The 20259-nt window shown below is 45.7% G+C and overlaps 1 protein-coding gene and 1 pseudogene across 2 annotated transcripts in view; both read left to right on the forward strand.

Annotated features, from left to right (window-relative positions):
* Positions 1-20259, forward strand: part of CENPH (centromere protein H) — a 466689-nt gene that overhangs the window by 300107 nt on the left and 146323 nt on the right. For both annotated transcript variants that reach the window (XM_085632190.1, XM_085632197.1), the window contains one exon: positions 7570-7621. In XM_085632190.1, coding sequence (XP_085488316.1) covers positions 7570-7621 — 52 coding nt within the window. The remainder of the gene's footprint in view (positions 1-7569; positions 7622-20259) is intronic.
* Positions 1284-1939, forward strand: LOC146865429 (solute carrier family 35 member E4 pseudogene; annotated as a pseudogene).

Genomic DNA, 20259 nt, shown 5'->3' on the forward strand with positions numbered 1-20259 from the left:
CACTCAGCCCCGTGTTTTTATTCTGCCTTCTCCCTCTCATTTTAAAGCCCTTTGTGTTCTGTTTCTATTATTCTCTTCTTTACTAAGTAGTGCAGCAGGTGCAGTGGGACAGAGGGCGTGAGGGCTCCAATGCATCCAATTATGCCTATTTTTTTTACTACACACATGAGCTACCGTACCCATGTGTTACTCTTTTTCGCTGCTTGCATCAGGGCCTGGGCTCTTTTTCGCTGCTTGCATCAGGCCTGGGACACAACTGCTATGACACTGCACATACGACATCACTCGTCAGAGCCGGTAATAAGACGCGGACGCGTTGTTACAAAATGTGGGTAGGTGGGCAGAGAAATGCCATTGCGTCAGTAGTTCACGTCAGTGGCCCACGTCAATCTCAGCTGACTCTGTGGGGTCGCCTCGTGCTGCAGCAGCAGGTTGGGACATCTTACAGAGGTGCGAAAAGCGGTGGTAAGATACCACCTATTGACACTGCCAGATTTAGTCAGGCTTTATTGTGTTGTACTGCAAGGTAACCTTGAGCAGTCCATGCAGGGTCTGCGCCAGCTACAGTGTAAAACATTTGGACAGGGGACAAAGAGACTGTCAGGAGCTTCGGGTCTCCTTCAGCCGTCTCCTCGAGCCGTGGGTGTGGGGATGGGATGTTCCAGTCAGGAGGGTAAAGTCACAGCGGCAGCTCGTGTTTCAGAGTCACACCTCACTCTGTGACCGAGAGTCTAAATAGAGACCATATCCCAATATATCTCCCTGGCGACATGCAATATTAGTAAGCAGCGCAGCTGTGTGTGTCGTCGTCTGTACTCCAGCGTGTGTTGATGCAGGGCTGGGCTTGGCAGGATCCGCCATGGGCAGGACTGGGCCAGACAGACACCCTCTTCCCTATCTGACAGCGCAGAGCGACCGAGCAGCACTCACCACAAGATGCCAGGCGGACGGACTGACGTGGATCAGCAGCAACATCCCAAGCCGGCCTTCGTAGAGCAACTACCGCCCTGCAGCCACACCGGCAGCAGCCTGAGCAGGCCACACACCCTAGCTGTGCCGTTTACTTTTGATCCTTATTAATGCCATATTGCGCTGAAGGTTGATTCTACCAGTGCCATGAGAGTAAATCAATGTGATCCAGACTTAAGAGGGCCCTTGTACTGAAACAGGATTACGATTAGTCCATGAAAGGATACAACAAACTGGAGCCCTCTGAGATATGAACACCGAGCTGCAGTGTGACCCTATACAGGAGGAAGGCACAAACCTTTAGGTTGGGCCAGATGTGTTTGGTCCCCAATAGGAAAGATGTGGTTAAAATGGCGCTCACTGCTTGGGAGTCCCCTGGAGGTACCATTGAGCCCAAAGTGGGTTCCCGAGGGGATGTGGTGGTAGCTTCCAGGGTGCACATCTGTGCGTCTGTTTTCTTCTGGTTGGCCACCGGTTCCACCATTGCTAGTCTGAACAAGTGGATATTCCAAATGTATAATTTTCAGTTCCTGCTGCTGCTGTCTGCCCTTCACATGCTCACTGCCATCGTGGTGGTCCTGCCTCTCCTTAGGTATGGTTGGGTGAAGCTAAAAGATGGAGAAGAGGGGACTCTCTCTGCCAGTGCCAGGCTCAGAGTATTCCTTTTGAGTATGTCCTTCTGTGCCAGCATCGCTTTCGGCAACCTAGGCCTCATCCGTGTGCAGCTGTCCTTTGCGCAGATGACCTACACTACCACACCACTCTTCACCATGGCACTGACGAGGGTGCTGCTGGGCACCCAACACCACCTGCTCAAATATGCTGCATGATGCCCATATGTTTGGGAGCCTCCTTTACCATCATGGGAGAGGTACAGTTCCACCTCGCAGGCTGCTTCTTCCTGTTCGTCTCGACGTTTCTTCGAGGGTTAAGAACAGTTCAGCAAAGTAAGTGCAGTCAGCATGTATAACTCTCACCATTTCTCCAGCCGCGGTGCGTCCATTGGGGCGTAGGGGCGAAGCCCCACCAGCAAGCCCTGCTTGGACCCGCGGCTGAGAACAGCAGACTTTCAATCATGTCGTTGTGAATGCGCAGCGCCAGCAAGAGCTTGGACCCGCGGCTGAGAACAACTGACAATTATGTCAGTCAGCATGACGTCAGACCACCCGTTGGCGGTCCGGCGTCATGTTGACTGACATGCAGTCAGACCGTCACCAGGGGCATGGAGCAGCACAATGCACAAGTGCGCATGAGTGGGGACGGAGGACGAATTTTCGCACCGTGCCCAGTCATGCGCACTTGTGTTTGCAGTTCTGGCGCATGCCCATTAGGAGAGCGAGGGTTGAGCAAAGGCTCAAACCTCGTTCTCCTAATGGGCAGGCGGGCGGAGTGTAAAACGCGCCCCCAGCCAATCCTGGCGCTGCCAGCAGCGCCAGGATTGGCTGAGAGGGTTTTGCACGCCCACTTGCAAGCAGTCAGTGATGTGTGCGAGGCTGTTCCCGAGTGTAGGCGCCATTGCGCCAACGGACCCGAGGCAGCGGACCGACCTGCTCAGGTAGGATTTTTAAATTTTATTTCAAAACTCCCCCCCCCCCCCCCCCCCCGCGACACCCCACGAGCCGCAACTGCCAAACAAGCAAGCTCTCCTGGAACTAAAAGCCACAGTTTGCGTCTGATGGGAGTCAGAATTAGGAAAAGAAAAACATATAAAGGGTGGTGTACACAGAAGTGTCTACAGCAGCAAAATCAATGTATTTAAATAAATGTCACACACAAGCAGAGTACTAAAACAAGGCAAAAGCTGAGATCTAGGGATGGCCAACATTGGTCCACGAGGACTTAATCCATGTCAGACCGTCAAGACAATCAGTGGGTAAAATTCCAATTTAAATTTTGCCCCGCGTAAATTCCTCCTTAGTTATGCTATGTCTAAGTGGGAAGGAGGCTCTGATGTTTTGAGCTATGTTTGCTGTCATAGTGCGTGTGTCCAGTTTGCGATCAAACCGCAGTGAATTAATTAGAAAGAAAAAAAAAAAAACACACTTGCTTGCAAAATGAGGTTGTTTACTTGGCAGAGAGAAGTTAATTATTAGAGACCGCTCAGAGAACAGGAAGGACTTTTACAGATGGCTGCCCTATAGGAAGAAATGCTTACTATGCAAGTGGATGCTTTGAACAAAATGCCTGATGAACTGGAAAAAACAGCAAAGGAAACACCTCGCGTTTAAGTGACAGGAAATTTCCCCCTGCTTTGGTCGCCATTTGAAGAGGGGCAATCCGAAAACTTAATTCCAGCCCGCTTATCAACCTATACCTGTTTCCTTCCCACACAGTCCCCACTATGTTCACACCCACCTCCTTAATTTACCACAAAGAAAGTCAAGTAAATGTATGGAATGGTTTCTCTGAGTGAACAAGGCTGATCTAAATATCCACTGGACTAATCCTAAACCCAGAGTAGTGTTTTACTTGCCATAAAGATCTTCAATGCCTCGTCAGGGGTATTAAGTGCTATATAAATGCAATTTGGATTGAATACAAATTGGAGTGTCATAGTAATTTCATTTAAGTTTAGGGAAGTCAAATCCCTAAAAGGACGGTTTTCAAGTGCTGACTCAACTCGTCAAGGCTGGAGATAAATGGGAGTACAACAGCACTCGAGCGCAGTCGCAAAACCATCGCCTGGGGAACATGCATTACCAGAAAGAGATGCCATGCAGTTATTTCAAGGACTTTCTTGTTAGAAGGAAGAGGGATCAGCTTGGTTTTTATTCAAGCTAGGTAAAACAGTAAATTAAAGAGCGCCTGCTATAATGTCAGGCTATAGCTTCCAAGCTATAAAAGGACCTTAATATAGGCAACACTTTAGGACATGTGGGACACGGATTTTGATAGGAGGGTACTTTCAAATACTTTGAAGGGAAAAAAAGTTTGACTTTTTACCCAAATCCATTTCTACCCCAATTACGGGAACTTTTAACTGTTTTGTGTTCTCTTGCTTGCCTACCACCATGTTTTGAGCAAAAACGTATGTGCGAAGTGATTTAAAAGTGTATTTTTACAATGCCACAACCACATCACTGTACTGCTGCTCGTTACCCTGGTAACAGCGATCGTCCCCACAACTATCTCCCTAGGATACCATACCATATTTCGCTGTAGCACTGAGGGCCCCCTCTGTCACTCTGCACGGGCTGCAGGCCCCGCCCTGAGAGATCCTGACTGGGTCCAGCGCGTGGGGGCCCCTCCATGCACTCTGCAGGGGGGCCCTCAAGTTTAGTTACGCCACTGGTTAAACTTTGCACTCTTAAATACTCTGGAAATTGGGCACTCTTGGGGGCATGAGACCAGGAAGCAAGAATATATAATAGAATTCAAAGGTTCTGCATTTATAAAACTCGAGATAGTTGCATTTCCAAATCTTTGCAGCAAACTGTATTCCTGTGCAACAATCATGAGCTACTTATATATCAGTGAAGATTGTACGTTTTATCGCGCATGGTCCATAAACAGAAGTACTTTGTAATTGGAAAAATGGCCCTCATTAAATATGACCTTTTTTAAGAGTGAGTTACATTGTACTGGTTTTCTAAGCGCTGCAGATTACAGGCATTAAGATTACTGAGTTTTATGGAACTCTGGTGGGTCTCTTTTCGAAATGTGACTCACAACTCGCTATTCTCATTGCAAGGTAATTACTTTTACATTGTTTAGTCTGTGGAACCATAGGACAGAATGTATGAAGCTCTGTGGTAATACTGAATAAGCAGCTACCTATGTTATGCCATCTATTAATGTAATAACTGCACTTTCACAATTGCTTTATTAACCATCCTGCTTTCTCAAATTTGCTTGAAAATGCACGATTTTTCTTCTTTTTTTCAAAATTTTCTTGGGGGGGAGGGGGGTGTAACCTCCCCAAACCCCCCTTTTGGGGTTCGGGCTCGCTGCGCTCGCTCGCTACGGTGCTGTATGCTAATTCGTTTGCGCCCCACCACTTTAAAATCTCACCCACCGCCCCTGCATTTCTCATTTCATTGCCACAGGCCGGGAAATCCAGCTAACCACCCATAGGTAAGATGGACACTACTCAAGTCGCTGCTTGTGACTGAGCCACTAGCAGCAACCCAGTTTCAAAGAACCACCATGTCTATTTTGAAGCCATAAATTGTATATTCATCCAATAATATCTTTCACTCAACATCATTCTTAATTTGAAGGTTGCATCAAGGTCAGGGATATTGGTGGCCTATCGGGGAGATTTCTGTAAATGTAGATGACCAGGGAGATGTCTGTCAGTGCAGCCAATCCAGGCGGCTTCCAGAGTGTAGCCAGTCTGAGAGACTTCTCTGAGTATAGCCAATCAGAGCGAGCACAGTCAATGGCAATCTGTCATCAGTGCCTCGATAATTCTTGGCAGTACGAATGGATTGGCATATGAGCTTTTATTGTATTATTCTTGATTCAAAATGTAACAAATGCATACACAAAATATTTTTATTGGGAAAAAAAGATTATTTTGTGCGTAATTCAGAGGCACAAAGTGTTCACAGGGCCTCGTAGTTGTGTAGGCCCTTCAAAGTTTCTTCTAAAAGTGGTTTATGTCTTGAGTGCGTTTTATATATTTATGATACATATAATATTGTTATTCGTCTTACATTTTTACTTGTCTTTTTAACTAAAAAAAATCAATTCCTATTTTCGAGCTTCTTTAGAGGTAGTAATTCCCATGCAGGGCAGCGCCAAGTAGCTGGGATGAAATGAGCATTTGCAATGCAATAGGTCTCTCATTACGCGAGTTGAAGCTATTGGCATTGTAAATGACAATGTCTTTTATTTATGTTTTAAAAACCAAAACATAAATAAAAGGCATTGTCATTTACAATGCCAATAGCTCAAACTTGCGTAAATGCGAGACCTATTGCATTGCAAATGCTTGTTCCTCTAGTTCTCCTGAATACACAAAGTTGATGTAATCTTGATTGAAACTGACTGGACGGGGGGGGGGGGGGGGGGGTTTGAATTGTGACTTTAGAGATGCCAGTTTGTCCCCTACAAGTTTCTTCCTTTCAGACCGCACTTTCTGTTTGAAGAGATGGGAGGGAGTTTTGTAATCCAGAATACTCTCCAGTGTTGTTTGTGTGAAGGTTGTAAGGCATTGGCTAGCTGGTGTTTTGTCTCGGGTGAGGTGACAGACGTTTCCCGGTGGCAGGCATCCTGCAACTAAATATGCCTTTGCCTAATGCAGGAAGAGAGTTTCCTCTTGGTTGTCGGACGACAGTGATGACTACTGTTCAAGTGGATATTTCCACTCAGCCCGGGTCTGCTCTTTGGCTAAGCCAAGTCTCAATGATGCATAGTTGCAATTTCAGCCTTCCCAGAAAAAAGTCCCCTCGTTCTGCGTTTTCTCAAAGAGTGGTTCTGCTCAAGATATTTTTGTCTTTCAGTATGACCTTAATTTGCTTCAGTCATTGTGAAGGGGTCCCGTTGGAGTCTGAGAGCTAGCTGCAGGTACTCTGTGTGTGTGCAAGTTCCTTTGATCTTATTGTTATCAGATATGGCTGCGCTGCAAGGGAGACTCTTTTCTATCACTACTGACGTTCCATCCTCATCCTACCAAGCAAGAGAAATTATTACAGTCTGGCCCCTAGAATGGCACTCCTCTTTTATGTTAACCCCGCAAAATATCGTTCAGATGACAATCAGTTTGTAGGGTGCACTGGCACAAAGAAGGGTTGCTCTGTGTAATAGACTGCTATGACACTGCCTAAAAGGATTCCGTAAACATATGTGGGTGCATTCCACCAGGGAAAGTGCTGTCACTTATGTCCTATTCTGGGGAGTGGCTAATGTCAAGCCACTGCTTAGACTTCTTTCCATTTACTAGGATTAGAAAAACATATGGTACAGTCTAATACATGTGGGATGTTTCAGTATGTGGTAAATCTGCGTGGAGATAAAACTGTGCCTTATAAAAACTATTATTGAAAGATACCTACGTCTTTGATTATATCATTTCGTTATAATCTACATGTTATTGTAATTTGTTTTGGTAAAAAAAAAATGTAAAACCTCTTCAGTAAAGATTATTTAGATGTGACTAGCTGTCCGTATATGGCAGGTTGTTTCTAGGTACATAATTCTGAGTAAGTAAGAGCTAAAACTCGAGACCCCTCTTGGGCATGGGTGTTCTGAGCTGTTTATGGATCAAGACTTTCTTCAACCTACTAACTCCATGGGTGCGCTCTCTACTTCATCCAGCAGGACTCAGCCATTGTATCTGAGTTGGTGAAACAGGGTGCTCCGAAATGGGTGTCATATTTTGTATGGCACAAAACAACACAATACAAATATGTAAGAAAAGGAGGAGAATGGCCAGAATTATTTGACCTTGCAGTGCTCATGTTGTATTACATTTGCTTTTTCCATAATGAGTATAAGAGGTGAAGCTTGACATCATGCAGTCGTTTTATTAACAGCATGTGTGAAATGGGCTGACGTATGGGCCTGCTGTATGTATACTGTTGTCAAAGTACATATTTCCATCTTTTTTTGTTTATTTAAAATACCTTTTTTAATTGTCTTTGTTTTTAATAACAGAAGTGCAGAGACCTGGAAGAAACACTGATTCAAACTAAGAAGAACAGATTGGGTACGTACTGCAATACAGCAAAGAAAGCAAAAGGCGTTTTAGGTCTGGACTTTGAGACCGCTTCAGCCATCTTGCTGGACTATTGTTTTTCAAAAAAATCAAACATTAGATATATATAAACATTGAAAGGCGTTTGGTCAGAGGCCTTTTCACACTGTTCTTTTAAATTATCTTTTGCATTTTGCTTCTGCCCACAAAAGCCCCACAGCATGGGGCAGTGGGTCAGTCCGTTTCACCCATCAGTTCTCTTTACTTTAAATGACTGCACAAAGCTTATGCATATTATTTATATTTGCTTAAAATGAGTTCCTTTCTTTTTAGTTTTTTTCAAAGTGTGCTTTTTCAATTTTTTTAATAATAACTGTAAATACTGGCTATTTATTTACTTGCAATTCCAGTGTCTAGTTTAATGCCAATTTATTTTGCGTCTCCTTTTTAAAATTGCTCTTATAAAGTGTTTAAGTACAAATGTTCAACCAAGGGTGCTTATGACAGAACTGGTAACGAGACGTAGACTGGGAGGCGGCCCTGATGCATCCCTGGGGGATGACCATATGGGTGCGCTTCCACCTGGCCTAGCTGAAGATCTTACTCAAGGTATATTTGGACATGGTCAAACTTCATAAAATCGGTAAGGTACACCTGTACAGTTGTCTTTGATGCAGCTAAACCAAGGGCTCGTTCTTTCACACCCTCTGGGGGCGCATAGAGGTCCAGAAATACTGGGGCATGATCCTTAAGTAACTCAGTGTAGTTCTTGAGGAGGAAATACCACACAATCCCCAATTCATACTTTTTGGTGTCCCGCTGGGATATGGAACTGCCGAGGAAAAAACTGATATTTTGAACACTTGGGCTGATAGTGGGGAAGAGAGATATTGCCCAGAACTGGGGGGTGACATGCACTGCCAATGACAGAGGATGGGCCTAACCCATTTCCCATATGGGAGCACCTCATTGTGGTTGAGTGGGGAACCCCAGAGCCTGAACTGGCTCCCCAAGCCCGCCACCCACTGTGTATTCGTAACGTATCATATCCTGATATCATTGAATGCGTCATGTTGTAGACTCACACTGTTCGTTACATGGAAATAACTTAATAATAACTTAATAAAAAACACATTTATAAAAAAAAAGGAAATTGCACTACTGCCCACGTAAAGCTCTTTGTGAACTTTAGTTTGGAATCGGGAAGATGAGGTGACTTCAGATTAACATTTCAACAGAAACCTAATAATAGTTCAAGGAGCACCCACCCTCTGAAAAATACGTTGTTCAGATCACTCTTGTTGTCCAAGAACATCGCTATGATCAATGCTCCTGAGTCTTGCTGATGTCCTCTTTTCCTGTTATTCGGTAGTCTTTCTCTCATCCCTTTTAAACCTGTTTAAAATTGTACGCTGGTAAGGACATGAGCAAATCTTCTAAAAATGGATGTCTTGTCACTTTTAGGGCCTTTCTTTTCATGTCATTTGCAACTGGTTTCATGCAGTGCATCCAGATTGGCAAATCAGTCCTTTGCGATTGACCCAAATAAAACCTGCATACTGTTTCTGGGGACATGTCATCTGGTCAGATCTTGGATTTTCTGTGCTTGCTTTCATCAGAGGTCACCGAGAAATCTTCATCTATCAATGTCACAGAATGGAACGGTACTGAACAAGTTGAGTTGGGACTGACATCATCACATCTATGTAAGAGGTATTTAATACCAGGCACAATTAACAAGCACTCTACCAGCCATTAAGGAGTTAGACTCTCCAGCTGCAGTCCCTAGTAAGTACAGCTTCAAGAAATAGCAAGTCACAAGGCATCCTGATGACGTTTTCATGTTCATTTCAAATAGTACCACAGAGGGATGATGTTTGCCTTAGTTCTCCTAACAAGCTGAGAACATCCTCTGGCTGGTCTGTTTCCCAGAGCCCAATCTCCTGATGAGGGAGGTGGATCTGGGAACAAATTCTCACATTCCTAAGGCTCTGGTACTGTTATTTGAATTCTTTTGCTTTGGTATTCAAAATCAGGAGAACAGCATGACCAACTTTCGGTTTGCCTGTTAATGAAAATTGTTTTCCTCTTTTGTACCAGAGACCCTTCAGGAGGTTGTTCAGCCTCAGCCAAGAAAAAACATTCAGTGATGTGTAAAGATTTCGAACTTTCTGCCTCTTTCAAATCCAACTTGTTTAGGTACTTTCCCAAGATTGACTTCAATCTCAGAACAATTTTCAGCATCACATCTTGTAATCCAGATTCAAGAGGAATCTTTTTATATTTCTTTGTTCTTTTGTGATGTATGCCTACTTGATGTCTGTCTGTGATAAGCTGCCTATATAGTTCAGAAAGAAAATGTCACAAAGATAGGCTTTGAAATTTCAGTAAGACTATTTAAAAAAAGAAAACAATTAAAAAGAACAAACCTCTACACATGGGTGGTAGCACAGCTTCACAGTGACTTGTGAATGACATCCACCCCAGCAAACCTTAATTCTTCTGGGATTAAGGGAACCTCCATTTTCATAGTTCCACAAATTTACTCAGCACAAGACCTTTACAGGAGTGCTTGATCAATAAACCGAGTCAGCGATCCAGGAATTGTTGGGTGCAACAGTAGTCATTCCTATGGTGGATAAGGTAGGCCACAGTGTCTTACACTCACCTTGCCTACCTTTTTCAATAACTGCCTGTCTTTTAACGGCAAAATATCTTTAAAGGACAGCAATGATGTGGCTGTTACGGACGGACAATATTTTAAATAACACGGCACATGTCAAAATGTGTAATACAGAAGGTTGAGAAATGGAGAGCTAAGAAAGGGGAAATTAACAAATGGAGCAGTCCCTAGTACCACTTCCAGCTTATCAAAAGGGTTAAGAGGCCTAATTTCCTCATCCTCCTCTGCCCCAGTGAGGACCAGGTCTATCCATTGTTCTGCTTCACCCCCTAAGTGGGATTATACAAAATCTTACAGTGCCAAACGCTCAGTTAACACGAAGATGTTTGACATCACCCAATTCACTGGCCTTGTTTTCAAGGACTTTTTCACATTCATGTCCTTGCTGTTACTTAAGGCACATCCTTTTTCAAGCCAACATCAATTTAAAATGTTTTGAGTTGCTCATCCGTCAAGAAGATCCAGACTCTATCTCCCATCTCTTCAGTTTCTGAAGGCTTCTATAGGGATCTTCTTTCTGTACCTGAAAATGACTTTATAGGACTCTATCACCAGGTGGCATTACAGAGTAAGCAAGTGAAGGAACGCCATACAAGGCATGTGCCAAGAGTGAAAATCTCATGGAATAGACGAAAGACCCCTTCAAGAAGGATCCCAGAAGCTCATTCCTAGAGTTAAGACCAAGATAACAGCCTCCACCATATGACATTCCTCCTACTCTTCTTCCAGGGTAGTTTTGTCTCTCGTCACTGATTAGGATTTGAGCACAGAGGACCAATACATCCTTCTCTTCCAGGGGATCCTCATCAATAGTCATAAGCATTGAATAGTCACACCGACGTGAGGGGACCCTGGAGCACTTTCTAAGTATTATTTATATTTGCCAAATCTGGCACCTCAGCACCGGATAAAAGGAAATGCTCTCCCAGTCAAGTTTGTTGAACTTCTTTTATTTTCTTGTTGTAGCACCTTGTACGTAAATATATATATATATATATATATATATATCAATACAATTCATTTTACTAGTAAAACACTGACCATAGGAAGCCTTCCACAAACCTTTATTTAAAAGAAAAAGGGAATATGAGACCTCATTAACCAATAGGCTGCCATCAAAAGAGTAAACCTAAAACTGGCACAGCACCCCCTGTATCCCATCATGCCTCACAGGTGACGGTTAGGTCGGCTCGTTTTTTCAAACTAGTCTCACGTGATAATAGCCAGAACCGCTTTTTTATTTTTGTCAAATATACCTTCACTCTTTATGAAGTGTCCTTCCTGTAGAAGAAGGTTGAGACTGATCCTCACTCACTCAGTCTGTATTGTCTGTCTGCCAGAGTCCCACTGTCCTGACACCTGTCCTCACTGCCAGAAGTTGTTGAGGTGCACCCTCAAGGACAGGGAGATCAATAGAATTCATGGACTTCATGAGAAAGGATTAGCTGGATCAACAAGAGGCCTTGGGGAGCACCATTCTTCTTCCAAAGAGCCCTCCTCTAATCCCAAAAACTCCCACAGATGCAGATCCCGCTACAAACACCAGAAAATGCGGTCCTAGTCGACGTTGAGAGGTATGACATTGAGGGAAATACCAGTATTATCGCCACTGACGTTGAAGACCCCGACCAAGGTGGGGTTGGCTCATCGCTCGACATTGGAACACATCAGACGATTGACGCAGAGAGTCACATCACCAGAAAGGAAGCACCATCGGTCAACGTTTAGAAACTCCCCGGGCTTCGAGACATCGCCGTCTATGTCGATGTGACAGCCAGACGACAATCCTCGCTGTCAAATTCTCACGTCACGACATCGCCGTCAAGATAGCAGTTCACTTCTACTAGACATCTATCGACATGAAAGCAGCAGTTGACGTCGAGGCCTGTGAAGAAAAAAAATGCAGGACGTCGAAGAAGTAGCATTTATCGACTTTAAAAGACAAACTGATATTTTCCCATGCTGCAGAAAGGCCTCAATTGACATCAACAGAGGTCTAGTGTGTCTCTGTGGACTTGGTGGAATCTAGGCCTCTATCACCTGCAAGATCCACCTCACAGTCACCCATCAATATCTCTTCAAAGTGGTTGGAAAGTCTGCGAAAAAGACCTATGCCCCCAACTTTACACTCAAGAGTATTCACAAACATACTCTCCCTCCAGTGTCACATGCCATACGCCGTCTCTGAACAGAAAATCTTTCCCAAGGTTCTCTGCTGGCACACCATCGGTACTGCCAGCTGTTCATCCAAGACCACATAGGAGTCTGCAGCCATCACCTCGGCGGTCGAGAAGCCCTATACATCTCCATTCCAGATCTAGAACAACATCTAGAACCAGGTCAAGGTCCATAAGATTTCATACTGCTTCACCCATGTACAGAAGGTCACCTTCTTGGTCCACAACGTCTCTGTGCGAGATTATTCTCCTACACTCTCGGATACACCTTCAGGAACAGTGTCACCAGTGGGCGATCTCTTGACGTTTAATGATGTCCTAATTAGAGGTGCGACATTCTAACCATGACAACGACTTCATCTGTGATCTTTGAAATATTGCATCACAGAACAGCCTCAAGACCACTCTTGCCACTGGTCTCTGGACTCCTAGAGCAAGCATCTCTGAGATCTGCTCGATTTAGCATCTTTAAGAAATGCAAGGCCCCTGATCATGACACTCTGTTCCTAAGATCCTCCTCTGGATTCTGCGATAGTGGCAGCTGAACGGAAAGCACACTCTGCAGCTTCTTTCTCTTCTTTGGTTCCACCTGACAGAGGAAGCAGATCGATGCCCTGGGAAAAAAGATGATGTGTTAAACATCGCCATCTTACATGAAGGTTGCTAGTTCCTCAGCTCTGCTTGGAAGATATGGTAGATCCATGTGATATTCGCTAGATAGATTCTCATAGAATCTGCCTAAGGAGGATAGGCAGGATTTCCAGGAAATATTCAGTGAGGGTGACCTGGTTTCGAATCAAATCATCAGCGCAGCTGTGGATGCATCAGATCGAGTGGCGCATGGTTATGCACACTGTATCTGTGCAAGAAGATCATCTTGGCTACGTCTTACTGGGTTTAGGCCAGTGGCACAACACCAAATTATGAACCTGCCATTCTCAGGTAACACCCTGTTTGGTACCCATGCATACAAGGAGATGTCCTGGATGAAAATAGAATTGGACACACTCAAGGCTGTTGGCCTAGAAAAGTGTAGGAAGGTAGGATCTGACTGCTTTTTGCCTGGACTTTTGCTGGTTTTTGACTAGTCTGACTGGGATCCTGCTAATCAGAACCCCAGTCCATCTGCTTTCTCCCAAACATGTTATGCCATGTATTTCGGTCCACTCCAGATTGGATACTGGGGTACCCTTGTCAGTTCCTAGTATATGGTACACATGAACCCAGGGCATAGGCACCCCAGAGGCCCCCCATGGGCTGAAGCATGTTTTATGCCACCCATGAGAGGCCATGCAAAATGGAACTACAGGCTTGCCATTGCAGCCTGTGTAAGATGGTGCATGCACCACTTACTTTAGATATAGGTTTACTATATCTATAGGTCACTACACTTAAAACCTATAAGTCACTCCTATAGCAGGCCTCGACAATCCTGAAGGCAGGGTGCTGGGTGTTACGTGAGAGGGTGCCCCTGCATGAGCAGACCATTTTTTCAGGTTGTCGTGACGCAGCCATACAGATAGGTAGAGGTGCATTATATGCTCGCGTAAAATGCTATCTCAAAAACAACAGCAACAAACCATGTCGTGTTTGGTATCAAAGCAAGCTTCGTGGGGTCCCTGATCTTCCCGGTACCAGCCTTCTCGACCCGGACAGCACAAAATGGTTGCTGCTGACCAGAGTCACATTTCTGCCCTCCTGCTGCTGAGCCAAGCTTGAGCAGAGGAAGGCAGCACAATAGGCATCCTGTCACAGGTAGGTGTGACCACCTCCCAGACAGGATTTAGTGTATTGGGGCTGGGTGGGTGCACTTCCAATGTGCCTGAAAGTCTGCATGAAGTGCACATTTGGTGTCCCTGTGTATAGTCCAGTTCACACCAGTCCTGGGAGCCGTTGGCGCCTGTAATGGCGAGAAACTGGACAAAGGACAGGGGAGTAACCTCCCCTCTGTCCTGATCCTCCCCCGGGAGGGTCCCCTGAATCTGTCCAACCCTCTCCTGCGGGTATAAAATGGCTTACCTGGCTGTAAGACCCTAGATTCGACGTGGACAAGATTCTGAACAAGAAACCACTGACCTTCGACCGTCTGGACTCTGGACTTTGCTGGGCTTCAACTGGGCCCGACTTCGTCTCCCTCTCTGTCCAAAGTATCGTCTGTGCCTGTGCACATACAGGTTCCGTGCAGGACCTGTGGAGCATCAAGGACAACTGAGGTATGTCCCTTGGGGTAAGGAGTCACTCCCCTGCATTCACAGGCACAGTAACGTAACTGACCGATCTGCTGATCCTGAGCTCCTGTGGACTTCGAAGGCTCCAGCAACACAGGAGGTGGGGTCCTACATTCCTTGAGGCCGAGCTGCCCTCTCACCAAGTTTGAGGCCAGTATCCCTCGTGGGGACCACATAACCCGAACCCCTGTGTGATCTTCGGGATTCGGCGGGCTGGAAAAGCAGGCAAGGAGGCCGTATATAGTGTGCAATAGTCTACTTTATTGTGTCCAAGGTACGGTGTGCAACCGGATAGAATACAGGTCTTCTGCAGGAGGAGGGGTAGAAACGATGTGGGGCCGGACACCTCGGAGGGCAGTGAGACAAAACACAGAAGGAGCCGTTAGTCCTGCGGACACTCTATGTCGCTGCCGTAACCTTCACCGGGAGTGATAAAAGTGGAGGGGAGTGTGAGGAGAAGGGACGAGGAAAAAGAGGGATAAGTCGAAGAAAGATAGGTGTTCGGAAAAGGGGTTGAGTGGGGTACTATTTACAAAGCGTGAGGTGCTGTACAATGGATACGGAGAGATCCTATCAGTGTGCAGGGGTGCTAACAGGAGAGAGGCTATATACATCTATCTACAGAGAGTCTAGGGTACACACGGGTACTGTAGAGTACTATACGGAAGGAAAAGCTGGTACTCACGGGCTCCGCCGTAACTCTCATCCGAGTTACGGCCGCTCTTCAGCCTCCTCCGGGGGACTCCACCAGTCTTCCGACCACTCTTCTGGTTCGCCGCTCTCGTCCTCTCCTGTCGTCGTATCTCCTGCCGAACTCTCCTGCCACGATCCTTCGACGACTTCTGCTTCCTGTCTTCCGGCTTTTCTGTCTCCGGCGGGGAACGGGTAGGAGGGACTTCCGGGAATCAGGGGTTGTCCTTCCGGTGGGTCGCTGTTCGGGATTGGCTCCTGTAAGAAAAAGAGGGGCGGGGTTCCTGGGGTCACCGAGGCTGTGGTTGAAACCCTGGATGGACTGTCCGGGCAGGGAGGATTGAGCGGAAAGGACGCCCCGGACAGGGTAAGTAAGGGGGGCCAGATCCGAGGTAGGGAGTCTCCGTTACACCCTGTGTACTGCATACTTTTGTAATTGCATATGCTTGTTGGTGTTCTCCAACTAAGTGCATTGGGCTATCGATAGTCCCAACCTCTGCGCACATTTCGTACAAAGGACTTCGCCCTCCTCGCACTCTGTGCCCTGCAAGCTGTAACTTTGTGAAACTGCTAGAGGTCCCCTTGCGAATCCTGTTCCGTTGAGGGACAACACTGCTTTTCCTGGGCACCCCTGGTTACTCCAGGCCTGCCCTGACTCCCCTTGCTGTGGTGAGTCCCCTGGTCCTTGCTGGGCCAGACTATAACCTTCTTTGACGTTCTTCGTGGGTTGCGGCTGCCAAGGCTTGTTGGTGCTCCTACTGGACACCAGCCCCTCAGCACTCGACATCCTTCGTGGGACAGCTCGTATCTGGCTCCTAGTCGTCCTCGACGTCTCCTGGTCCTTGCAACTGTCGAGTCAAGGTCTCCTCCTTCACACCTGAAGCACCCAACATCGGTGGGTATTCATCTACCGAGCCTCTGGTCACTCCTGAGTGACCCAGACTCTGTCCCCCGGCTTCCCTGGGATAGGTAACTCTGGTTCTTCGGTATCCACGGGTGGGGTGGCTCTTCAACCTTCTATGTCCTAAAGGGTTTCTTCATAATCCACTGGGAAGGGTCCTTAAACTGTAAAACTGCAACTGCGACTCTCCCATTGAATTGTAAGTAGCACACAGTTGTGTTCTCACACTGCACCCATCCTCCGTTGTGTCTATACTTACTCACCTTGGGTGGTTCCTTGGGGTCCCAGCGATTCTACATTCTCTAGACACTGTCTTGACTCGAGTCGTGATTCTTATACCACTATTTTAGTATATGGTTTGGTCTCCCCCTGGAGCCCACTGTGTATTAGTGCTACTTACGTTTGTTTCTGTGCTACAGTATTGTGTGCTTTGTGCCTATCTGTATGTAGCAGATACTGTGAGGTATTTAAGGTGTGTTATAATGATAAATACATATTTTTATAACTACTGTGTGGTTCTCCATTGATTTAATAAATACTATAAGGTTGCATTCTGGTAAAACAAACTGCTTAATGTTCCTTCAAGACTAAGCCTGAAGGCTGCTCTCCGCAGCTACCACTTGGATAGCTTTCTAAGGTTATCTTTCACCTTTTAATCACCATAAGGGTTGTTTGGAATGGTGCAAAGTGCCCACTTTAAATTAGTGGAAATCTTATACCAGGCCAACTTCTCACAAAAAGCTAGAGGAATTCTCCAGGGGATACAGGCCTTGTGACAGAGGGTATTTCCAGCAGAGGGTTCAGACCCTTGACTGGCAACAATTTCAGCAGCAGGCAAGGTCACACTACCATCCTCGCAGACCATCTAGAGGAAGAGGTTAACAACAACAGCAGTATGCAGCGGCAGGAAAGCCTCCTGCAAAACAATGAATTGTCACTTCCCCCTTCTCTGTTACCTGCTCCTCTGGGGGTGAAGTATTGTCAATCACTTGGAAGACTGTCAGTTAGTCACAAAAGACAGATGGGTCTTAAATATTTTACAGACTGGCTATTCTCTTTGCTTCATGCCCCTCCTCCTACGGTTCCTCCGTAAAAACCATCCCGGTACCAGCTAGACCTCTTGCAGTCAGAAGTCAACACCCTAATGCAAAAAGAGGCCATAGAGGCGGTTCCATGCCATTAAAGGCAATCTGGTATCTATTCACGTTACTCTCTAGTAAAAAGCAAAGGACTGAAACAAGTTCAGTCCCATCTTAGACCTCAGAGTGTTCAACAAATACATATGATGCGGAAGGTTCAGAATTCTGGCCCTCCACCAAATCTATTCACAATTGCATCAAGGTATTTGATATGTGCGATAGACCTTTAAGATGTATATTTCCACCTCTCGATTTCCGTAAAACATCAGAAATGTCTCCATTTCAAAGTGGGATCTTGGCACCACCAGTACAAAGTACTCTCGTTCTGCCTCAAATCAGCCCCACAAACATTTTCAAAATGCATGGCCGTGGGCACAGCATTCGTAAGGAGATAGAAAATATTTGTATATCCTTACCTGGTCGACTGGCTGGTAAAGATCTCCTCACCGTCACAGGCAATGGAGCATTTTCACATCTGTGTTGAGGCACTCACAAACCTGGGTCTTCGCATCAATTACCAAAAGTCTACAACATGCCCAATACAAAGAAATGCACTACCTGGGATCCATACTGAACACACAGTCCGCCAGATTGTATACTTTGGAAGAGAGGCTATCATCAATCACTGAAATGTTGCAATCTTCTGCAGGTTCATCATCCATCTACGAGGCAGATAGTGTCTCTACTGGGGTCTATGGCTTCTTGCATCTTCATGGAACCGCATGCAAGGTTGCACACGAGGCCTCTGCAGCAATGCCTGGAACCCTAGTGGAATCAGCTCTCCAACCGTTGAGAGGACAAGAGGCCGCACACAAGTTTCTTCCACGGTGGTCTCAGGGAATAATCTGATTGTGGGGGTACCATTTCATCAGGGCTCACCAATTCAGACACTGATAACAGATGCCTCCCTCCAGTGATGGGGAGCTCACATGGGTTCCCTTCAAACCAGGCTGTTTGGTCAGACTTACCACATGAACATGCTGGAATTGAGAGCGATCCACCTTGCTCTAAAATCTTTCTTTCCAGCGATCTCAATCAAGTGCATCCTTGTCCATACCGACAACATGACAAATATGCGTTACTTAAACAGGGAGGAACCCATTCTCACCCTTCGCCTCTCGAGGCTCATACCATTTGGAAATGGCTGCTAGGCAAAGACTTGACTACAACGGCCTTTCATCTGCCAGGCTTTCAAAACATACAAGCAGATTCCCTCAGTCGACACTTCCAAGACAATCATGACTGGATTCTCAACAACGAAGTGTTCCAAGACATTTTTAACGAATAGGGATATCCTCAAATAGACCTGTTGACAGACGCAAACAACAGAAAATGCCATGACTGCTCGTCCAGATTTGTCCCAACCAGGGTCCAAGGGGAATGCCCATTTGATAACCTGGTCAGGGAAGTTTCTCTATGCATTTCCATTAACTCCTCTCATTGCAACAGTGAGCCTCAAGGTGAATCAATCTCAGACCAGAAGGATACTAACCTCACCGGAGTGCCTCGCAAGTGGTGGTTCAAGGACTTTCTCCATCTGTCAGAGAGGCCTCACAAGAGGTTGCCATGCAGATATGATATCCTGCTCAAGTTCGAAGGACAGATACTGCCTCCCAACCTCCCATCGCTGAACTTGACAGCATGGATATTTAGGTATTTCCAAATAATGTATGGACATTCTCAGGGCGGCTAAGAGACCTTCCACGAGAAGATCATATGCTTTCATTTGGCAAAGGTTTTATTCATGATGTGCACAGCACAATCCCAATTCAATTTCATGCTAAGAAGATTAAATCATCCCTTATTGTCTACATTTGGCTAATTCAAGGCTGCAGTTTTTATCAATTAAGGTACACCTTGCAGCCATTTCCGACTATAGGAAATCTCCTTTACAAACCTCTTTCTTCAGAATTCCAGTGCTGAAAGATTGTTTCAAAGGGCTTAGGAAGGTGTTCCCTTCAGTTAGGACTTCTCCTCCTCCATGGAAACTTAACATGGTCTTTTCCAAATTGATGGGCCCTGCATTTGGATCAATACATAAGACCTCTTTGCAACATCTCACATGGACGATCTTGTTCCCATCCCTTAACCTGTAGAGTAAGTGAAATTCAAGATCATATGCTTTCAAATGGAAAAGGTTTTATTTATGGTATACACAGCATAATCACAATCCAATTTCATGCCAGGAAGATATAATCAGCCCGAAACTTTCTACATTTGACAAAATCAGCGCTGCAGTTTTTTTAAATTAAGATACACCTTGCAGCCATTACGGCCTATAGGAAATCTCCATCCGCAACATCTTTCTTCAGAATTCCAGTGCTGAATGATTTTTAGAAGGGCTTAGAAAGGTGTTCCCTCCAGTTAGGACTACCTCTCCTTCATGGGAACCTAATATTTTCCTTTCCAAATTGATGGGCCAGCCATTTGAACCAATACATAAAGCCTCTTTGCAACATCACACATGGAGAATCTCGTTGCTATCACTTCAGACCGTAGGGTAAGTAAAATTCAAGCCCAGTGTTCTGAGGTACTGTACACAGTGTTTCACTCTAATAGAGTGGGGATGAGAACTCATCCTGTTTTTCTCACAAAGGTAGTCGTAGATTTTCACATTAACCAAAATATCTGGCTACCTGCTTTCTTCCCTAACCCCACCACCCCCCTCTATTCAGCTGAAAGATTGTTACACTCTCTGGATCTTCACTCAGCCCCACCCTCTTCAACGTCTACATGAGACCTCTTGCAGCCATCAAACGCCAACACAACCTCAACATCATCTCCTACGCCGATGACACCCAACTGATACTCTCCCTCACCAGAGACCCCGAC

The sequence above is a fragment of the Triturus cristatus genome, chromosome 2_1 (genome assembly GCF_964204655.1).
Source record: "Triturus cristatus chromosome 2_1, aTriCri1.1, whole genome shotgun sequence".
Classification (NCBI taxonomy): Eukaryota; Metazoa; Chordata; class Amphibia; order Caudata; family Salamandridae; genus Triturus; species Triturus cristatus.